Source organism: Cydia strobilella, chromosome Z (genome assembly GCF_947568885.1).
Source record: "Cydia strobilella chromosome Z, ilCydStro3.1, whole genome shotgun sequence".
Taxonomy (NCBI): Eukaryota; Metazoa; Arthropoda; class Insecta; order Lepidoptera; family Tortricidae; genus Cydia; species Cydia strobilella.
In genome coordinates this window covers 13,330,053-13,352,355 of record NC_086068.1, presented here as the reverse complement: position 1 = coordinate 13,352,355, position 22,303 = coordinate 13,330,053, and the positions used below count along the sequence as shown (strand labels likewise).

Genomic DNA, 22,303 nt, shown 5'->3' with positions numbered 1-22,303 from the left:
TAATTAGATTATTAATAATACCTATGGGAAATGTTCAGATCAGAAAACCAAAACTAATTTTTAGTACTTTACGTAGAGGCGAGGAGGTACTTTGATGAAGACAATATTCTTAAGTTGAATACCTATTAGTACCTACCTACTATTTACTAGTATGGTATCATGGCAGTTTAAGGTCATGGCACTCATAGCAGACCACCTCAATTTTGAGATAATTTCATGTAGGTACTTTAGTGTGAACGTGCGCAACGTGCGGAGGTATCCAGGCGGCCTAGCTAAGGAGACAATCACTATCGCTTCGCCATCGAATCGCTTTGTGTCTCTCCATATTAGTTCACACTAATATGGAGAGACAGTTGCGTTTCGTTCGCTACGGAGCGTTAGCGATTGGCATGTTGTCTACGGGGCAAGGTATCAAGCGTATTATTCGTATTACAACTGGTATTACAACTCATCAATTTCTTACCTGTTCCACCAGTAAACATGACAGGTTTACCAGCTCCAAGAAGCTTCTCGCTCAAATAACCATATCTCACAGTGTCAACGGTAGGCACCAACGTTTCAAAAAATGGTTTGTCGCTATCATACACAAACACTGGTATGATTTCGGCCCACACTTTTAGTTTACGTTGCTTTGTGTCCATGTACATGTCAAAAAAGTTAAAGCCTTGCGGAAAACTGCAACAGAATATTTGACAAATCAGAATCTTCCAAATAGTTTGCCTTGTTTTAACGTATTCATATATTTATTAATGATTACAGGAAAGAAGGAGTACTTGTTACCGCGCAAGTCCTGATTAGGTAGTTAGTATTGCATATTGGCTATGTGCGAAGTATGGGGGTTATAGCGGAAGCCGCTCGACCCCAGTTTCAAAGGAATACCGCAAATCGATGTACAGGTTAGCCGTTTGGCACACGCATACTAAGGTCGAAACAAAATTTTTGACCCGCAGTTCCTAAAAAAATTTCACTGGGGGGGGGGGGTAAAACATTATTTTTTTTGTATGGAAAAAAAATCTTTTTTTCCAAAACCTATCGTATGTGGTATCATACGAAAGGGCTTTTTGAGGCGATTCTAAAAATATATCACATCATTACATTTCGAGCATATACCCTATCGATTTTTCTTTGTACAATATAACAATATACCACAAATGACACGTAATATCTTATTATCTAAGCCCAAGAAAGCAATTTTGAAAATAATTTCATTTAGATTTTTTTTTAAATTTCTCAATATTGTAATATTGAAAAATTATACACATGAAAAATATAAAAAAAAAATCTTAAAGAAATTATTTTCAAAATTGCTGTCTTGGGGTTAGATATCAAGATATTACGTATTATTTATGGTATATTGTACAAAAAAAAAACAGTAAGGTACATATATCGTATCTGAAGGATACAATCTTGATATTTTGTGTCAAAAACAAAACAAACTATACCAACCGATGAAAAGGCGCAGTTAAAGGGTTAAAGAGGTATTTGCCGTTTGATATATGGATATTACGTATTATTTTATGATTAATATGTACCGTATCTGCAGTATAGTTCCATAAGTCTCGTGAAATAGGTATTGAAGTAGAATTGTGTCACTTTGTAAAATTGAAAAAAAAAAAAAAAATGTTAATGATATTATTTTCAAAATTGCTTTCTTGGGGTTCGATATCAAGATATTACGTATCATTTGTGGTATATTGTACAAAAAAAATGAGTAAGGTATATCGTAGCTGGAGGATACAATCTTGATATTTTGTGTCAATAACTAAACAAATTATACCAACTGATGAAAAGGCGCAGTTAAAGGGTTAAAGAGGTATTTCCCGTTGAATATATGGATATTACGTATCATTTTATGATTAATATGTACCGTACCTGCAGTATAGTTCCATAAGTCTCGTGAAATAGGTATTGAAGTAGAACTGTGTCACTTTGTAAAATTGAAAAATTAAAAAAAAAAAATTGTTAATGATATTATTTTCAAAATTGCTTTCTTGGAGTTAGACATGAGGATATCACGTATCATTTGTGGTATATTGTACAAAAAAATCAGCCATATCGTGTCTGGAGGAGCCCAAACTTGGTATGTTTCGAAAATTCTTTTTGTTTTAATTAAAAAAAAAATGCCCGAAATGTAATGATGTGATATATTTTTAGAATCGCCTCAAAAAGCCCTTTCGTATGATACCGATACCACATACGATAGGTTTTGGATTTATTTTTTTTCCATTCAAAAAAAAATGTTTTACCACTCCAGCGAAATTTTTTTAGGAACTGCGGGTCAAAAATTTTGTTTTGGCCTCTAGTATGTGTGTGCCAAACGGCTAACCTGTACATCGATTTGCGGTATTTTTATACGAACGGGTTAGACTATTATACAAACGTCGACAACGCACTGCCTAGGAAAAATATGATATTTCATGGGATGACATCTTCATACTATTTGGCGACTGTAAACTGTCTATAGATAGATAGATATATTTATTTCTAATTGGAAATTACATTTTATTTTCACTTAAAAATATCACAAACTCACAAAGAGATCGTCAAATGTAAACCAAAAATAATAATAAGCAATAAAACAAAAAATAAGATAATCATACAAACCAACAAAAAGAAATAAAATTTATAAATAAAATAAAATAGTCAAATTCTGCATTGAAATGATTTAAAAATGAAATGTCAATATGAAATGTCAATGTTGTTTATAATACTAGACAGGGTATAAGTTAACCAATATACCCTGTCAATTTATATTGTACAGGGTGCACAAAAATATTTGAGCACTTTCACACATTCACTGGCAGACAAACAATTAAATGTCTCCAAAAACCATGCAATATCTAGGCGCCTGCTAAACGGCTTGAGAGGCCACATAACAATCAACACAGTAGGTACAGTTAGTGTGCGCAGAGCGCCCATTAGGCGGTCACCAGCTCACGGGCTGTGCCAAGTTCCATAATCAAACATTCTGTTACTTTTATTCGGTTTATAAGTAAGGTGAGATCTTTACGTGTACTACGTGCTTTGTAAATCAAAGCAATTTTAATCTAAGCATAAATAACGTAACTATTGGAAGCGGCTCCAATTGGTTTTTGAAATAATGCTTAAAAATCACAAATTCACAATCCCGAATGAATTTTGTACTTTACGACATATTAAATATGCATACCTAAAAAAATACAATAATTTAAACTTTTTTTATTTTATATTTTTGCTTTGCTTGCGACGCCACTGCGTTGCCTGCTCTTTGGCGTAGTCTGTTGCTATCTATTTATTTATTTTGTGTCTATAGCTACCTTCAGCAATAACCCGCCTAGTGGGTTGTCTGGCATTTAAGCAAAAGTTACGAGTGCCCACTAGTTAGGCGGTTCCTGACAGTGAATTGATTGTGTTAATCGTTATCACTAATCATAATCACACTAATAGGTCGTCCCCTGGACGTTACTTGGACACGTACTATTCGGCCTCCGCGAACTCTTCGAACTGTCGTTTGACCACCTCTTCAAATCCTTTGCGATTTCCTTCCAAGATATTCCCTCCAATGCACCAAATGTAGCAGAAAATGAAACAATAGGCTATGTAGGTTTTGATAGCCGCCTTGTCTGCAAATCGCTCTCCGGGCTCACTCAGTAAAGCTCCCATGAGGTAGCAAAGTGCAGACACCTTGCTTATATCAACCTGACGTAAAAATAGTTTACTTTTTATTTCAATCAATAATTTTTAAAATTAAAATATAATTCCACGTTACTCAAATCATGATTAGCAATAATTCCTTGTCACACCTGTTTTATTCCAACAGAGCATTTAGTGTTCACGTGGAGAACTCCTACATCTAGCATTTTGAACAGTTCGTATAGAAAGTCGGAGTTCTCTTGGTTAAAGAGATTATTTTCTACGCCTTCTTCAAGCCACGAGCGCACGTATGGCAGGTATCCCATCTCGTGTGGGTCTATGTAAACCATGCCACAGCGCGAGACAGTGGCTGGCGAAGCTTGAGCCAGATCCGCCACCTTGAAAGCCATGCAAAATAATTTGGTTATTTCCGATTTTTTTGTACCGAAATTATACTAAATCTTTAGAAAATCATACCTCGAATACCATATGTACGTATGGAGTTAGTTTGATTCTTTCGGAGTTGGACAAGCACAGCATTTTGTTATCGTCTAGTACGGTGTTCATATTTTCAATCCAGACGGCGTCGACTGGCCCGTCGCAGATCAACCATTGATGATCCATTTCCACGCACTAAGTAAGTATAGGTATATGAGTGAAGCGCTTACAAATGTAAAAACATACAAACTAAACTCTGACCAAACTAACTTTGCATAAACTTGGCAGTAAAAACGCATATATTAAACTCCATACTTGGCGTAGGTATTACTTGGCATAAAACTTAGCGTGGTCCGACTTTATAATGTAATGCTGACGCTCGTAAATAATTAAGAAAAAAAAATAGCCTGTCTCTAACAAATCTTACTGCAATTTACAATATACTTACTTTAAAAATAAAATATTAGTATTAAAAACATAAAATACGTAAGCAGATGTCATACTTGCACGGCAGTTCTCAAGCTAAGCGGCAGTATCCCATCGTGCCACTCGAGGGTTTGTAGATTAACTTCACCGTACAACTCGCCGATAGTCAAGCTCTTAGGGTTCATAATGTATTTGTGCACAAGCTGGTTTTGTGGGCCTTTCACACCCGCTTCATGCAAACCTTCGTATGTATCGGCCAGTATCTAAAACGCATTGACACCTTATTTCAGTTTCAAGTTTTTTAATAATAACCTAAATGTATCTGGAGGATGTCTGGAGGTCCATGTCTCAAAATCAACAGATTTTCTATTTGTTACTTTTAGAATTTCAAGAGATGTGGTTAAAACTGTACTCACGTGTAAAACCACGGTCTTTCCTCCGCCCGTCGGACCGACTAACATAACACCCCATCTTACAATCATCGTCTCGTGCAACTGGATTACTTTTCGAATCTGACACGCTTCTACTTGTAACTTCTTCGCCAGTAGGCATTTTACTGTTAACACGAAAGGCAAGAATTAAACAGAGTACCTAATTCATCATCATCATCATATCAGCCTTTTATCGCCCACTGCTGAGCATAGGCCTCTCTTCGAGTACGCCACTTGTCTCGGTCCTGAGCCAATCTCATCCAGAAGCTCCATTTAAGTTTGTTAATGACGTATCCGAGGTATTGCACCTTGGTGCGGCGTCGGATCTCGACATTCCTCACTCGGTCTTGAAGTTTGATGCCGAGCATGGCGCGCTCCATGGCTCTCTGTGCCACTCGGATTTTATGCACAGCCTCCTTAGTGAGCGTCCATGTCTCGGCACCGTAGGTCATGGTGGGCAGGACACATTGGTTAAAGATGCGAGTTTTCAGGCATTGTGGAATGTTAACGGGTTTGAGGATGTCCGCTAGTTTATTGAATGCCGCCCATCCCAGCTGGATGTGTTTTGTCAAATGATAGAACATGTCCAAGATACACGTATTGCTCGACCACCACCAGTCTTTCGTTCCCAACCATAATGGTTGGAATACCTTAAAAATCATTTAGTATCACAAAGCGTGGTAAAAGCCAAGCTGAAGAAAAGGCTACTTACTATGAGGGATACTTAGTTGTCTGCAAAATGTGCTGCTATAGTGACTTAGTGAGGAAGTAATTCAAATATTACCATAATCTCAACATTCAATTTTCACAACTTACAACAGTTCGACTTACGTTCGACCTCTCTGCAATCCTATCTGCAAACTTTAGAATACTTACTGATACACTCCTGCATAACTCCGTAATCTCGAATTGGCAAATCGACTCCAGGGAACAGATCCGACAAAATGCCAGCAAATAAAATAGCGTCGGCTGCTAGAAACTTTGGCAGATTGCTGTCGTTCAGAGCACATAGTAAGGTCATTTCCTCGGGCTGGTCGGGGCTGGCTCGCTTCAGAGCACCGGCCATCACCTACAGAAAAAACTCATGAAATACTTCTGCGAAGGAACCTTAGATGAGTTTCAGTCTTTGTCCAGAAGTCTCGTCGTATACCCATTCTACTCAAGCGTAAATTATCATTTAGCTATCAATATATTTTAAAGTTTACCAAGACACTCTTGACTGCCCGCATCCCGAAATCATAGTGGTCTTGCTTAGAAAGCTGTTCACTGGACAGCTTGTACATTTGTACCATTTTTTTCGATAAACTTTTCGATGATTCAAAACCCTCAGAATACAAGATCACCTCTGCTATAAGGGCTGTGAACACACATTAAACATATCTTTATACGTCAGATTTTATGTACCTACATTTTATAGGGATGTTAAAAATGTGTTATAAAGATTACGGGCTAGGAAATTCTCATCTCAATATAAAACACTGATCACTTGATGCATGCAATATGCCTCTACGGCAAAAAAATAAAAAATAAAATAATTCATTTGCTACGGGCTACGACGTAGCATCTCGTAGCAAATGTGAGTCTGGAACAAGAAACATTACCGTAATCGGGCACCATCATCGATATGGGCCGGAAGAGAGCCTTCAGGTTGTCAGGCAGCTCAGTCCTGCCCGCGTAGCCCGGGTTCATGGTGATGAAAGCCGCGCAGGTCCGGACCAGTTTGATTTCCCGTCCTTCGAACATAAACCTGTAAAAATAAAATTACTTAATTAATGATAAAGGACGCAACTATGTCAAATCTTTTTGGTTCAGGTTTACTGTGAAATTAAAGTGGTTATTTAATATACGCTACGTAACCGACATTGTTTCATGCTTCATGGCGCATACGATCCACTGTAATTTCACTCAGCACACTTTGAAGCAAGCACTAAAGAAACTACTGGACCAATTTTGCGCAGGGGTTCCGCGAACGTAAAGCTTTATATTTGGGGATGGTAGATGTTTTAGTTTTACTCCGAGAAGTTTTTAGACCTACCGGCTTTGCTTTGCCACCTTCGCATTCCTGATAGTGATGAGTTGTTGAGCAATAACTGAGAGCACCTCGATATCAATTCGATTAAACTCGTCGAAGCAACACCACGCGCCCGATGTTGCTAACCCGGAGAAGAAACGGCCCATCATTTTGTAATCAAGTCCTGTGATCAAATTAACATATTTATCAATCTGTAGGTAGAGAGACAGACATCGTATTACGGATATCAAATATTTATAAGTTCTACAAGGAGATACCAGTGAGTTAGACAATTTAACTATAAATATTTCGGTATAGTCAACGGAAATTATAAAGAACAATATAACATTTAAAACAACTAGACATGTTCTTTCCGTGTACCATTCACATATTAAATCACATTTACAGTCGGGTCTATCGCGAATTTATTTTGTTACCTTTATTTACCGACGTTTCGACACAGGTTACAGGTCGTGGTCGCGAAGAACAAATTCAATATTCGTAGGAACAAAAGCAATAAATCACATTATAACAGTTACTAAAAAGAGATGACTTTTTAAACAATTTAACACCCGCATAATACAGGTTTATAGTTCATATAGAACCTTTCATTTAGGCATGGTAAAATTATTGCCTCAGATTGCTTTTTTATGAGTTGAACCTTTATTGTGTCAAAAAAAACCCGTTAGTGGTAGGATACAGGAGCTAGGTAAGCATCTTTACTCTGTTCACTTGCCTTCAGAACAATTGAACACGACACACTGAATAGCGAGAGCCTTGGCTAAATCCTTCGTGGTCTCCGTCTTTCCGGTACCGGCCGGGCCGGCGGGGGCGCCGCCCAAGTCCAACTGCAGAGCACCCATGAGGCACAAGTAACAGCGGTCTGTCAGAGGCGTTATCACCAATACACCTATAATGAAAAAAAATATGTTTGTTTGGGTAACAAATGAAATTACAATTACAATATAATGGCTGGAATTTCCTAGTAGATGAATGTATACATCTGTGTCAGGAAACCCCGCTCTTCCGTTTGATGTTTACAATAGCTGTTTCCGAAATAAACCACATATTTGCAAATTTTATTGCATAGTATATAATTACAATTTCACATTACATGCGTAAATTCAATAACTCAGAGCGCGCGTATGTTAGTGTGTGTGTGTGTGTGTGTTGTGTGTGTGTGATAGAGATTGTTGGATAATTGTTTATTTTGAAAAACATATAGCGTGACCTTGTAGTAAAGCCTCTGTTTCATCATAGTTTAGATTTTTTAGCCACTGCATAAGGTATTTTCTACAATCAAAAAATGTCATCGGGGTATATATTTGTTTTCGTGTTAACCTATAATATAATATATAATAATAACCTATATTGACCATTTACTTAACACGTTCACTGCCCCCATACAAAATGATATGACAAAGTCACACGTCCAAGTGTGCTTCAAATTTAAAATTGTGAACCCATAGTGGAAGCACGGACTCCTGAAAAAAAGCTTCATGCATGACTATTGGCTTAAATTACTTTTCTTGTATTCTAATAATATGCCTTTGTACAAAGATTCAAGTCCCGCACTCAAAAAAATATTTGATCTCCATACAAACTTTCAACCCCATTTTTACTACCTTGGGGGATGAATTTTCAATAATGCTGAAATAAGTTTTTTTCTCTTTTAATGAAATACCTTTTTACGAAGTTTCAAACTCTTAGCTTAAAATATTTTTTAGACGCTATACAATTAAACTTTCAACCTCTTTTTAACCCTTTTAAGGAATAAATTTTAAAAAACGCTGAAATAACTTTTCTTGTATTCTAATAATATGCCTTTATACAAAGATTCAAGTCCCACACTCACAAAAATTTTTGATCTTTATACAAACTTTCAACCTCTTTTTCACCACCTTGGGGGATGAATTTTTTACAACGCTGAAATGAGTTTTCTTGTTTTTTTAACCGACTTCAAGATTTCAAAGGAGGAGGTTCTCAATTCGGTTGTATGTTTTTTATTTTTTTTTATTTTTTTTATGTTTGTTACTCCATAACTCCGTCATTTCTGGACCGATTTTGAAAATTCTTTTTTTGATTGTAAGTATATACATACAGATTGGTCCCGTTTTTGTCAAAAAGCAGTTCTGACGATGGGATCCATGAGGAATCGAGGGAACTCCTCAAATGTTAAAGGCATACATATAGTGATTTTAGTATTTTCATCAACAAATCAAGCGCTTACATTTAAAAAAGTGACATTTGATGAAGTGGAACTGCTGATGATGATCAGAACAGAACTCTTCAATGACGCATAGTTCACGTTTGGCGATTTGTCCTCTTCGTTATGTTTGTTAAGCAAGTTAGGTTTTCAAGAAACATTTTTGTCAAGCTCAAGTTCTGATGATGGGATCCATGAGGAATCGAGGGAACTCCTCAAATGTGAAAGGCATACATATAGTGATTTTTGTATTTTTATAAACAAATCCAGGACTTCCATTTTAAAAAGTGACATTTGATGAAGTGGAACTGCTGATGATGATCAGAACGGAACTCTTCAATGACACATAGTTCACGACGTTCACGTTTAGCGATTTGTTATCTTCCTTATGGACCCAGACCTAAACTTGGACCCGGACTCGGACCCGGACCCGTGTCTGAACATGGACCCCAACTCGGACCCGGACCCAGACCGAATTCTGACCCAAACTTGGACCCGGACAGCCGGACACGGACCCGGACTCTGATCCGGACCCAGACCCGGACCCGAAAATGCTACTAGAAAAGTGGGTTAGGTGGGTGGTTGGGTTTTGAACTGCGATTCTCACAGAACAGAACTGCTATCAGAAAAGTAGGTTAGGTTAGAGCTGTGACCCTTACAGAAACGAAATGCTATCAGAAAAGTAGGTTAGGTTAGGTTAGAACTGCGTCCCTTACAGAAACGAAATGCTACTAGAAAAGTGGGTGGTTTTACCTCCTTTGCTACATTATTAGGCAAAAGATGCTGTCTTTTTCATTTCATTGTCTGGAATCTAAGAGTGCACCATCAACAATAAGTGAACTTTCAGCGGCATCCCCCATTGAAGTCGGTTTTTTTTTCTTAAAAATTATTATTATAATTAATAAACATTTATATTATAAAATTTGAACCCCAAGACAAACTTTCATCGCCTTTTTAAACCCCTTAGGGGTTGAATTTCCAAAAACATTAATATTACTTTTTTTGTAATCGGCTATTATGCCTTTCTAGGAAGTTTCGAAGTATTTGTAATTGAGTCAAACTTTCAACCCGTTTTTAACCCATTTAGGGGATGAATTTTTAAAAACGCTGAATTCACTTTTCTTGTATTTTAATAATATGCCTTTATACGAAGTTTCAAGTCCTGCACTCAAAAAAAATATGATCTCCATGCAAACTTCAACCCCTTTTTCACCACCTTAGGGGATGAATTTTGAAAAACCCCTTCTTAGTGGATACTAACGTCATAAAAGCTACCTATTGTGAAAAATTTAGCTCTCTAGGTCCAACGGTTTGGGCTGGGCGTTGATTTAAGTGAGTCAGTCAGTCAGGACTTTTATATATAGATAATACTACTTACCCCCAGCGCCCAAATATTCGTGCCCGTAGATATACATAGCGCTCGACATGCGAGCCACACAGTTGTCTATATCCTCTTCCCAATAGTAACGAATCATTTTAAGCCATTCGAAGTCGGTCCTGAAATATTGTTACGTTGGTTAAGTAAATAATACAAAGTACATGGTTGATTATATAAAACGTGTATACGTCTTAGAAAATACTAAAATCCTGTTTGTAGCCTTAACATATAAGATTAAAATTGAAGGAAACGAGGTGTAAAAAATATTCTTGTTAGATTTCATAAGTTTCGATACGTACTTCCAGTTATCACTAAGATTAATTAAATATTTCCATGTACATATTTGTAAGTATACTTAAATACAATTTGTCATAATTTATAATACTAACGCTTTCTGTACATGTTTTTCCACCATATGCGATATTGTGTCCCTAGCGTGGACATCAACAGTGATGAGTGCACAGAGTACTTTTCTAAACAACGATGAGATATCTTTGCGAGTGATAGCCGCCAAATCGTTTAAGTCCGCTATGCATTTCTTCTCGTATGCGAGTAGCGCGGTGTCTATGCGCAGCGGGATATCCAGATCGAATAGGGCGTGGACACCTTGGGCCCACATTATCTGAGATACTGTTAGTACCACCTGTACAATACAATACGTAATACTTACAGTCTAACTTTATACCTCGTTTTTTTAGCATTAGAAAAAACGACAAAAAATATTCTTGACATGTATTTTTATTGAAAAACGCTTTAAAAAAAGTACTTTTGAAACAAAAGAATATATCTTTTTTCAAAAATGTTTTTTAATAAAAAGTGGAGAATACAAAAGCGCTTTTTTAAGTATAAACGAACTTTATTCCATTTAAATAAATTACAGTGATCGCGGTACGTGTCGTTGAGTTCGGATCGGGAGCAGAAGAGAGCGAGTTGCCACATACAAATTAAAAAGCAACTGCAAAAATGTTGCTATATAAAAAAAATACTTAAGCTAAGCTTACACTCTATATGTTTTGTATTAAAAAAAAAGACACGTGAAGATTGTTTACCCTGTTTCTAATTCTAAAAAAACGAGGTATAGGATTAGATCCTAAACAGTTCGTGAAATATGAGCTGTGACCGGAATGGACAGAGTATAAATACGTAAACTTGGTAGAACAAAGTCATAAAGTGGAGACTGCCTTGCGATAACATTTTGTACCGGGACTAAAGTTCCGAAAACGTACTAAGTAAATCATATTGTTATAAATACGATAAAAAAACAATACATTCCTTGTTTTTGTCCAATACAATCAATAGGCGTAAAATAAATAAATAAAAAAAACTTTTTTTTTTGTAACATTCTGTGTATGTATATTTCTTAAATGGAAATACACATAAATTCACATAATCTCGCACATAATTTAAATAATTTTGTATTCACATTGAGTAACTAGATTATGTGCATTTAGATTATATTCACAAAAAAATACGTTTTTAATTTATTTTACGCCTATTGATTGTATTGGATAAAAATGAAGAATGCATTGTTTTTTACCGTATTTATAACAATAATATTTATTTAGTACGTTATGGACGTTATCGTCATAAAAAATGTTATCGCAAGGCAGTCTCCACTTTATGACTGTTCTTCCAAGTTTAGGTATTTATACTCCGCCTATTCCGATCAGTGAATATGAGATGTAAAGCAATATTGCAGACATGTATTTATGATTGTGTTAAATTCTACATTTTCGATCAAAGACGAATAATTAAATTTATAACCAGTAATTATTGTATCACTTTAAATTAAATGTAGGTAAGTTGACTTAAAGTGTGCTTAAAGTACACCGAAAAATTTCTGAAAATAAAATCAACATCCACAAAGCCCAACACTAACTAAAAAAATGCATGACACATAGTCCGGTGGCCGGCTGCATGAAACCCTACCAGATAAACAAGTAAGCGTCAATTTTTTTTGTGACACGCTTTTATTGTTGACTGTACTTACTTCTTCTCATTTGCATGTCTATCGAGTACGTCTTAAGACCTTTCTGATGAGCCAAAGCTTGATGTGGTTGTGTTTTTTTATCGAGGGGTTCCTTTGGCTACCTACCGGCTGCATCATCAGATCACCTCCATGTTAGCATATTATTGCATTGTCACCGGAATTACGTTAGTACTCCAATTTCAACTGAATCAGATACCGGGAAGTGGAGATTGTAAACAGTGTGGTGTGATCAATGTCGCAATGACGTACAACATTCTTGAACAGATCATAGACAGTTTATAATATGTGTGATCTTATTATGAAACACACTTCAATCGTTTTATAAACCTTACACTCGGATTTTAATGCCTTTCATTATGTAGCAGTAACTTAAACGACTAATATTATTATTCATCCTAAGAAATTAAAGTGCACGCCTAGTTTAAATTCAAACTTCGTTAAACGCGGTATTTGTTTAAATAACTCAAACATAAATTAATATCGAAACTCTCTGTAGTAATAGAGGATTTTCAATAAGCACATGCGTAGGTAAATATGTAGCTATATACTCGTATATCGACGTCTTATTTAACCGATATCAAATCCCTAGAACGTTGCCCCTAGTGAATACACGTATGATCATTACTTACTTGATTGGGATGTAACTCCACCCACTCAGTGCGAGGGCGCAACTGGAAATCTTTCAGGGCGAACTTCATTGCTCGTTTCACGGAGGCGAACATGGCTTCCTCGACTTTACCCAGCCAGTCTTCGACGTTTCCTCGCGCCTTTAGGCCCTGTATTTACAAGTCTTGAGTTTTGAGTCTCTATGATTCTAAGAGTTATTAGGTAAATTAAACATAATTTAGCGAAAAGGATCCATCCTCAACTTTTTTTCATTCAAAAGATTTTTGTGAGTAGGACTCTTTACCCTAAATTACGTCCAATTGACGATGATTTTTTTAAATTATATTTTGGCTAGTGTAAATTCTCGCACCCCAAACCCCGGGGTATGCTGATTACCTTGCCCAAGTTAACCCTCTCTCCTTCTGGTGACAGCATCGCAATGATGTCCGTGGTGAGGTCTTCTGGTTTGGCTGTCTTTGCGAGTTTCGCTTGCAACATGTCTCGAGTTTGGAAAGACATCTCCCTCTCCACAAGAGTACCGTCTTCTGTTATTTCCATCTCGCTCTCTGGGAGTTTCACTAGGAACTCGAGCTTAGCCATCGCGTCAAAGCATTTGCGCAAGTGTGGCTGCACTGCGTGTGGATTACGTGTCTGAAACATGTATGAGTAATGTATATTAGGTTTTATATAGAAGGTTTTCTGATTAAGTACAATACATATTATTTTTACAATTTTTGTTATCATAATTTATATCGTTTAAACACCTGAAAAAATAAAAATACTTTTGTAAACCTTCACATTATGTTATTAAAAAATATTTAAAATGTTGAACATTTTTGAGCCGTTGAAACGCTCATAATTTTTGGCGCGAATGTGACAGAGCGTGATGACGTCACACTTTGGACGGTCCAACTGACGTTTGCTACCAATGACACTTATGTGAACTACTTAATCTGTCGAACGCGTCACGTCACGTGACGTTTCTAGCTAGCTAGCTTTTCGCAAGCAATTTTTTTTATATATTTTTTTAACCAATTAAATGATAACTTAATAATGGAAATGCATTTGTAACATGATATAACGGTAACAAACATCCGAATAAAAAATATTTCGTTCAAATTTAAACTTCATGCATGAGGCAAATTCGTCATCTACCGATAGATTTAATTTACCAAACCTATCAAGGTACTCGAGTTACGAGGTATTACAACTATCATTGAGTGAGTGACATCTTGGCATTGTCGGATGATCTTGCCGGCACATAAGATCTTATGCCAATTATTGGATTAATAATAGGAGAGTATAAATTATTGGAACCTTCAATCATAAATATCATAATATCTAATCCTCCTTGTGAAAAAAAATTGTTGTAGTTCTCTACCTGTGCCAAAATTTCCAACAACTCATCGTTGGACAAGAAGAAAAATCTTGGGAACGCAACACGTTTGGTTTCCAAATACGCCTCCAGGCACTTCATGATCTGGTCAAGCATTTCATTGTTTCGCACAAACTCTTCGCAGAGTTTTGGTTGGGTGGCAGCTGGCATAGCCAATGGGACCTAAATATACATTACAGATTGTTATTGCGAATCACTATATATTAATAAAAATGTATGTCTAAAATGTTTTTAATTTTAACTAATGTATTGTCAAAAATATCGAAAAGAAAATCTAAGAGTTTCATCGCAGTAAAAGCAGTTAGAGCAAGCGAAATGTTGAAAAGCACATGTTCTTATCCTGTTAACAATAATAATGAGGCAGATAATTTTGAACATCCCTATCGAATTTTTACTTCTGTTACTAACTGTACAGCACTATATTGTGTTGTTGTTTATTGCTTATTATAGTTGCAGTTGTTCGCTTCTAGATTACCTAGGTACCTATTAAAGATTTAGCTTACCTTAGCAGTTTTACGCATAATATCTTTCCAGGATTTGTCGACAATAGTGAACAGTCTAGTTTCATTGGGCAGTTGTCTTTGGATATCGGGGGCGGAGAAGATAACCTCCAAATAAATCCATGTTTGCTGGCATGCAAACCATTCTTCCTATTAACATAAATTCCAATTAAAAGTTGGTGTGAATACATACCTACATATAATCACGCCTACTTCCCGGAGGGGTAGGCTGATACCACGGATTTGCACTTGCTACGATCCTGACATACCTCTTTCGCGAATAATATAATATTATTCAATGCAACACATACAATACTGGTATTACCTACTGGTTTTAATTTCGACACCAAACACGGAAGGTTTTAACGTCAAACTTAGGCCCTCAATAGCTGTAATATTAATTCTAGTTAGGAAAAAATATAAAAGGTAAAATACCTACCTGTCTTTATTTTCACAGTTAAGGAGTGGCCACACTAAACTTGACGCAGTCCATACGCTGCGTTTACGTCATTAATTTTGCGGCGTAAAAAGTGCGTCAACGTCTTTTTAGCAGCGGCGCGTGGTCGACCTTACAGCTTATATGTTACCTCGAAACCGATTACGAATCAACTCCCAAAATATCCGGCTTTCTTCTGTTTGTTCTCCTTGATTTACATTCTTTGATGTTTTACATTCTTAAGAATAAAACATACGTCGGGACTTACCAATGTTCTCGCGAATAATTCCAAATTCTTGGCCCATTCTTCGACTCTACTTTTTATAGGACCACAATTCCTTGAACTCAGGATAGTACTGATGTGGATGTTACTCTCGTCCACAGCAGCTTGTATTTCCTCTAAGCCACCGAGGACGAATACGTCGCGTGCATCCTTGTGGAGCAGCACAGGCAGTTCCAGGCATTGCCATATGTCCTCCACCTAAAATTAAATCACATAATAAGATAAAACACATTTGAAATTAGCTACATCAGTAGCACCAATGAACCATCACTGATAGTTTAATAGATATACATAGATAGATTAATAGGTACATGTTTCTTATTACGCCAGCACTTCAATCCTAAATATGAGTAATGAAACTCCCTTTAGTACCATGCATGACACTCACATCATAATGCCTATTTTACATAATTAAATATATCACAAGTAACGTACACCTTTTTTCAAAAAAAATAAAAGTTCACGTTTTACACAAAAACATGAAAATATGTTGGACTCGACACGTTGTCGACTTGCGAAATCCAACAAAACGGTATCTATTCGGGGCCAGCTATCTACCTATAATATAATACACTACCCGACAACATTAAAAATATTGAAAATGACTTCTTGCTAAAATGCTCAATAAAAAAAATGGCTGACTACAAATGCCTTTTATGACATGTCAGAATATAATAATAATGATTTAATCTTAATTTTATTATATATATTTTTTTTTTGATATTTGAAATTGTGTTAATTATTTTTATATTGATTTATTTTATTTTACTTTATTGATGATTATTATTTTAATGAAAAGTAGAATTTGACATGTAAAATTTGTAATTTTATGAATAAAGGAATATGAATATGAATATCATAATTTCCAATAATATGTATTCAGAAGTAATGTCGTTTCCACAACAAAAGTAGTAGGTATGATCTAGTACTTATTATTTATCAATGTCATATATATTACCAATAGCATCGAAACATTTTAGATGCATTACATTTCAATATAAAAAAAGCATAAGCATTATCTAACAGAGTATATGTATATATATATAAGTACCTTCTTAAGTAAAGCTTCGAGCCCGGCCTCCGAGCTAGCCTGGCCAGCCACCTCCATCAGTTCATCGGGGTACTGAAATGCTTTCCATTCTTCTAGTTTACTTAACGTAATGACAATATCTGGAGTGATGCGAATTTTTAATATATCTTCAATTTTAACCCAATGGCGTGGTTTAAGCGCAGGGTTGCGGAGGTAAGTCATCACTGGCAGCTAAAACATGTTAAAATTGGTTTCAGTATTCAAATGCATCTGAGGTTATGTACAGAATGAATATTCAGTTTTTTTTTCATAACTTTAATCATCTAGGGCATTTGTCGTCTACCCTCCCTCTTTTTCGGAAGTCGGAAGTGGAAGTATACAAATGTATCCCGTGTATTAAGCGCAACAAAGGCTAAATTAAAACCTAAAGCCCCCTCCACATTCGCGCGTGAATAGCTAGCGTCTAGTCGCTAATCAGCGAAATAGACTCCACACTCTCGTTCGCGGCTTCGCACCGCGTAGTCTGGAGCGGGCTTTACACTATCTTTTCAATAAATTATGTTTTGCAAGTTAACCTTTTCTTTTACTATATCTATTCTTGCTTTACAAGTCGGCAGAATTTTATTAGGAGGTAAGCCTTTATCCAGCTGATTGAAAATTTTTCCATAGTTGATTGTTGTATTTTGCACATCGTCGATGTTGATCGTGTTAAACGGCTGTTCATACCTATAATCAAACGAGTAATACGCATTACCTATAATATACATTTATATATCATTACAAACTCAATTCGTTACCATAAAACGCTTTAAAAAGTAAAAATAACGATTATTATAGTTTACTATATCTATTTATTAAAATTTCAACTAGCCAAAACGGGTGCTAAGGTGGCCAAACCCGGGGCATCTGCCCTAGGTGCCTATTAATGTGAGACTGTTGGCAAAGATAGATATAACTCCGTAATAGATGGATACAGTCTAAGGAAAAAACGTGCCTCGAAAATCAAGAAAATTTGATTCTCGTTCAGAGGGCGCTACTAGCTTTGGCCAACTGTCGTATAGATGGCGTTGAGGGTTTCGTTTGTTATTGAACAATTTTAACGCATATCAGTGAAAGAACATGGGTCAAAATCATAAAAATAATTAATGCAAATAAAAAAAATCATTTATCCATATCTGAATACATTTTATCGTATTTTTAATAATATTTATTTTTAGTTTTAAAGTGTGTCGACAGATGGCAGTGAATTTACTGGGGTTACAAAATTTACTATGACAGTACCGCTCTAGTATAAGTTACTCTATGCTGTTGGTAAAAAAATATGGTAAAAATAACGCACAATTGTGTGAAACATTCGTTCCATTCCTTAGAGGCTTTCCATAATAACTGTCTGAGCTTGACATCGTTTATAGCCTCATCGAGTTGCTCCATTCTTGCTGGCGGAATCTAAAAAATATAAGGTTCGGCTCTGTATTGCTGTTTAGTTAGGTAGGTAGTTGAATAGCATCAAAAGTATTAGTCTAATAATAGTAATAATGTACGATACCCACCGATCGGCTGGAGTCGGGCCGCGCTGGAACGCATTTTCAACGTGCCTATCTATACATTATGTACGAGGGTCATGCCAAAAGAATTTAGATACTCAAAAAATATAATGTTTATTCTTTAATACAGGTATCTATTTTTAAATTATTCACCAATCATCATGAACACGTACATATTTTTCCATCAGCTTAAAGTTTCCGGAGCCGACCGGTTTGAGCCGTACAAATGTGAAATGCGCTCCGACTCCGCCCATTCGGTGGGAATAGTACTTAAGACGATTTTTAGACTCCGTACCTCAAAAGGAAAAAAACGGAACCCTTATAGGATCACTCGTGCGTCTGTCTGTCTGTCTGTCCGTCTGTCACAGTCTATTTTCTCCGAAACTACTGGACCAATGAAGTTGAAATTTGGTACACATATGTAAGTTTGTGACCCAAAGACGGACATGTAACATAAACAAATTAATTTTAAACATGGGGGCCCACTTTTGGGGGCTAAGTCGGAAAATTTAACAATAAAGTTTTTTAAACTATATCATGTTACATATCAAATGAAAGAGCTTATTATGAGAATCTCAAATATATATTTGCTGTAATTTTAAAATAAATAGTTTAGAAGTTTATATATTAGCTAAAATATGACCATCCCTCCCCCCCCCCCCCCTTATCTCCGAAAATACTGTGTCAAAATTTAAAAAAAATACACAAAATAGTTCTTTACCTATAGTTTACAGGAAAACCTATTAGAAATGTGCAGTCAAGCTTGAGTCGGACTTAATTACTTAGTTTTTGATCCGACCCCTAGGTACGGATTTTTTAAAGACATTTAACCTACGACATAGCGGTGCCGTTAGCTCATGTTGTAAATCTGCCATTGGAACAAGGGCATTTTCCCAACAAGCTCAAGTTTGCAATTATAAAGCCTTTATTCAAGAAAGGGATCATGACAGATAAAAGCAACTATAGGCCTGTGGCGCTTTTGCCAGTTATATCGAAAGTCTTTGAGAAGGTCATGTACGCGAGGATTTTTAAATTCTTAAATAAAAATCGCATCCTCTGCTCAGAACAAAGTGGATTCCGTAAAGGGAAATCAACTATACATGCTGCATTTAATTTAGTTTGCACTGTACTGGATGCACTAGATGCAAACGACATAGTTATAGGCTTATTCCTAGATTTAAGTAAAGCTTTCGATTTCGTAGATCATTCAATTCTACTTAAAAAATTTGAAAAATATGGCGTAAGGGGGCCCGCATTCAAATGGCTGCATAGCTATTTATCAGATCGTCACCAAATAACTAGGATTCAATATACATCTTTGACCGATAATTCTAAGCTAAATGTCGACTCTGTTTCACGTATAAATCACAGTGGAGTACCGCAGGGCAGCATATTAGGGCCACTCCTATTCTTGCTCTATATAAATGATCTTCCTACTTGTATTAAACATCGCTGCCTTTTGTTTGCAGATGATACAACGATAATTATTAGAGGTAAAAACGACAAAGAGCTAAAAGAAAGCATAAATGCTACTTTGACTGATGTAGGGCATTGGCTGCATCGGAATGGTCTCTGCATGAATGCTTCAAAAACTAAATTAGTTGGATTTGCTACAAGGAATAGTAAAATAATACCATTAACTATAAAAATTGATAATGAGCAGATTGAAGAAGTATCACATACAAAGTTCCTAGGCATTGATATAGAAGAATATTTAAATTGGAAACAACAAATAGACGTAGTTTCCACTAAAATCAATAAATTTATTTATGCCATAAAAAAACTGAAGCGTATCACTTCTGACAACGCCGCGCTACTTGTTTATCATAGCTATGTTGCTTCTGCACTGCGCTATGGAATAGTATTATGGGGAAATGGCACAAATGTAAAACAAGCTTTCATAGCACAAAAAAAATGCGTGAGGGCTATAGCGGGAGTCAGGTGATCAGAGTCATGCAGGCCGTTGTTTAAAAAGTATGGAATCTTGACAGTTCCGAGCTTATACATCTGTATGTGTATGTGTAAATTCGTTAAATGCAATTTGGAATTATTTGATCAGAAATGTAACATTGGAAAGCGCACAGTCACACATAAAGCTTTGATTGTCCCAAAAAGTAGATTAGAAGTGAATAAGAAAAATTGTTACCACATGGCTGTCCGCATTTACAATGCACTTCCTATGTCATGGACAGAGGTTACCTAGCAACAAATTTTTCTCTAAGTTAAAAACCTTTCTATTAACTGAATGTTTTTACAATCTCGATGATTTTTTTCTCAGAACAGAACAAAATCGATCGCTTGACATGTAAATTATAATGTACCTATATTGGACTTGAATTGTAATGTAAACTATACTAATATTGAATTGACTCTGTCTTTGGAATGTAATTTATCTGGCTATTATATATATATATATATTACTATTGTATTTTAGGAATAAGTCTATTGTATACCCTAAACCGGTTGATTGTGACACTTACTATTATAAGATACTATTGTAACATCTGTATACTGACATGCACAATCTGACAATAAATGATTGCTTACTTACTTACTTACTTACGTTACATAAAAAATACATTGTGAAAAATTACGTAATGCACGGAACCCTTGGAACGCGAGTCCGACTCGCACTTGGCCGGTTTTTTTGTCTCCGAATTTGATAGCTACCTATATATTGTCATAAGTTGACGTTTGACAATTTAGTGGCCACAAAACATGTGGCCCAGTACAGAATCATCTGTTTCGGCTGTCAAAGTAGGGGTCACTTTTTTTCTTAGATGCTTCTCTATTATAATCAATAACTCTTTGGTAGAATCTAAAATGGACTATCTCTAGCGTTCTTGTTAAAAACCTTACCTTGAAAATTTTCTGCCATTCTCGTATTTGTTTGTCTCTTGCAGTGCAGGCAGCTAGTTTTTCGGTGAGGTCATCGAGTACTTCTATTACTTTTTCCATGTCAGAATTTATGTCATATAACCACGGTTGCTATAAATAAATATTTAAATTATTTTTATCTGTCTTTATAGGTAGGTATGTAATCCGATAATCATGGTAGAATAACCCCTGTTTGCAACTTTGTCTGCGTAAATGTCGTTTAACGGAACTTGGCACCCCTGTTCTTACTTAATTCACTTCGTGGGTTATTATTTGCTTTACAGTACATGTGGTGCTACTTTCTCGCACTAGTGCGTCAAATAGCACTTTTCGTGCATATGTCGAAAGTTTAAAGGGCCATATGTAATGTAAAACGTTGTACGATACACGTGCGAATAGGTAATTCGTAACTCGTGTCGATTTAAAACACTCCCTGCGGTCGTGTTTTAATTTATCGCCACTCGTTTCGAATTTCCTCTTTTCCGCACTTGTATGGTAAATAACTATTACATTAGATACATATGGTGCTACTTTCTCGCACTAGTGCGTAAAGTGCACTTTTTGTGCATATGTCGAAAGTTTAAAGGGCCATAAGTACTGTAAAACGTTTTTACCGCGACTTCATCTCTAAGTTTGTTCACATCCAGCATGAGTTCCATTATATCCTTCCCGATCTGGCTGGCGAACATGCCCGCTAATTTGCTTCGGGCTTCTACTTTGAGGTCCACGTTTTGTCGCAATGTTACGAGCGTCGCACTTAACCCTTAAAATGATAAGGTTTTCAATAGTTGCGCTTTCAGATATACATAGGTATACACTGTCTACGTTATACACACTTTGAATAATAGTGAACTACTTACCTAGATATTCAGTCATATCGTCAGCTGGGATCGGGATGTTGAACTCTCCCATGAGGTCGTACAACTCACGGAGGTACTCCAGGCGCTCTTCTAGATACGCCAACCTGCCTTCCAAGGTGTCAAGCATGAAGTTGAATTCAACCAGCTCAGCTGCAGTCTCGGGCTCTTTCGAGATGTCATCATTAATACTGTCGGTTCCAGCTAATATTTCGTCAATAGCCGCACGACCAATGCTGTAACAAAGACAATTATTTCACTACAGATCCTACCTGTACAAGT

The 22,303-nt window shown here is 36.3% G+C and overlaps 1 protein-coding gene across 1 annotated transcript in view; it reads right to left on the bottom strand.

Annotated features, from left to right (window-relative positions):
* LOC134754460 (dynein axonemal heavy chain 6) overlaps nt 1-22,303 on the bottom strand; it is a 123,526-nt gene that overhangs the window by 83,858 nt on the left and 17,365 nt on the right. The window contains exons 10-33 of the mRNA XM_063690794.1: nt 22,025-22,257; nt 21,779-21,927; nt 21,147-21,275; nt 18,083-18,189; nt 17,319-17,469; nt 16,765-16,974; nt 15,699-15,911; nt 14,998-15,144; nt 14,480-14,656; nt 13,495-13,749; nt 13,122-13,268; nt 10,892-11,145; nt 10,503-10,621; nt 7,655-7,828; nt 6,943-7,102; nt 6,509-6,654; nt 6,113-6,264; nt 5,784-5,976; nt 4,893-5,032; nt 4,554-4,739; nt 4,090-4,245; nt 3,783-4,010; nt 3,458-3,678; nt 464-675 (exon numbers count right to left, since the gene is read on the bottom strand). Of these exons, the coding sequence (XP_063546864.1) occupies nt 464-675; nt 3,458-3,678; nt 3,783-4,010; nt 4,090-4,245; nt 4,554-4,739; nt 4,893-5,032; nt 5,784-5,976; nt 6,113-6,264; nt 6,509-6,654; nt 6,943-7,102; nt 7,655-7,828; nt 10,503-10,621; nt 10,892-11,145; nt 13,122-13,268; nt 13,495-13,749; nt 14,480-14,656; nt 14,998-15,144; nt 15,699-15,911; nt 16,765-16,974; nt 17,319-17,469; nt 18,083-18,189; nt 21,147-21,275; nt 21,779-21,927; nt 22,025-22,257 (4,259 nt within the window). The remainder of the gene's footprint in view (nt 1-463; nt 676-3,457; nt 3,679-3,782; nt 4,011-4,089; nt 4,246-4,553; nt 4,740-4,892; nt 5,033-5,783; nt 5,977-6,112; nt 6,265-6,508; nt 6,655-6,942; nt 7,103-7,654; nt 7,829-10,502; nt 10,622-10,891; nt 11,146-13,121; nt 13,269-13,494; nt 13,750-14,479; nt 14,657-14,997; nt 15,145-15,698; nt 15,912-16,764; nt 16,975-17,318; nt 17,470-18,082; nt 18,190-21,146; nt 21,276-21,778; nt 21,928-22,024; nt 22,258-22,303) is intronic.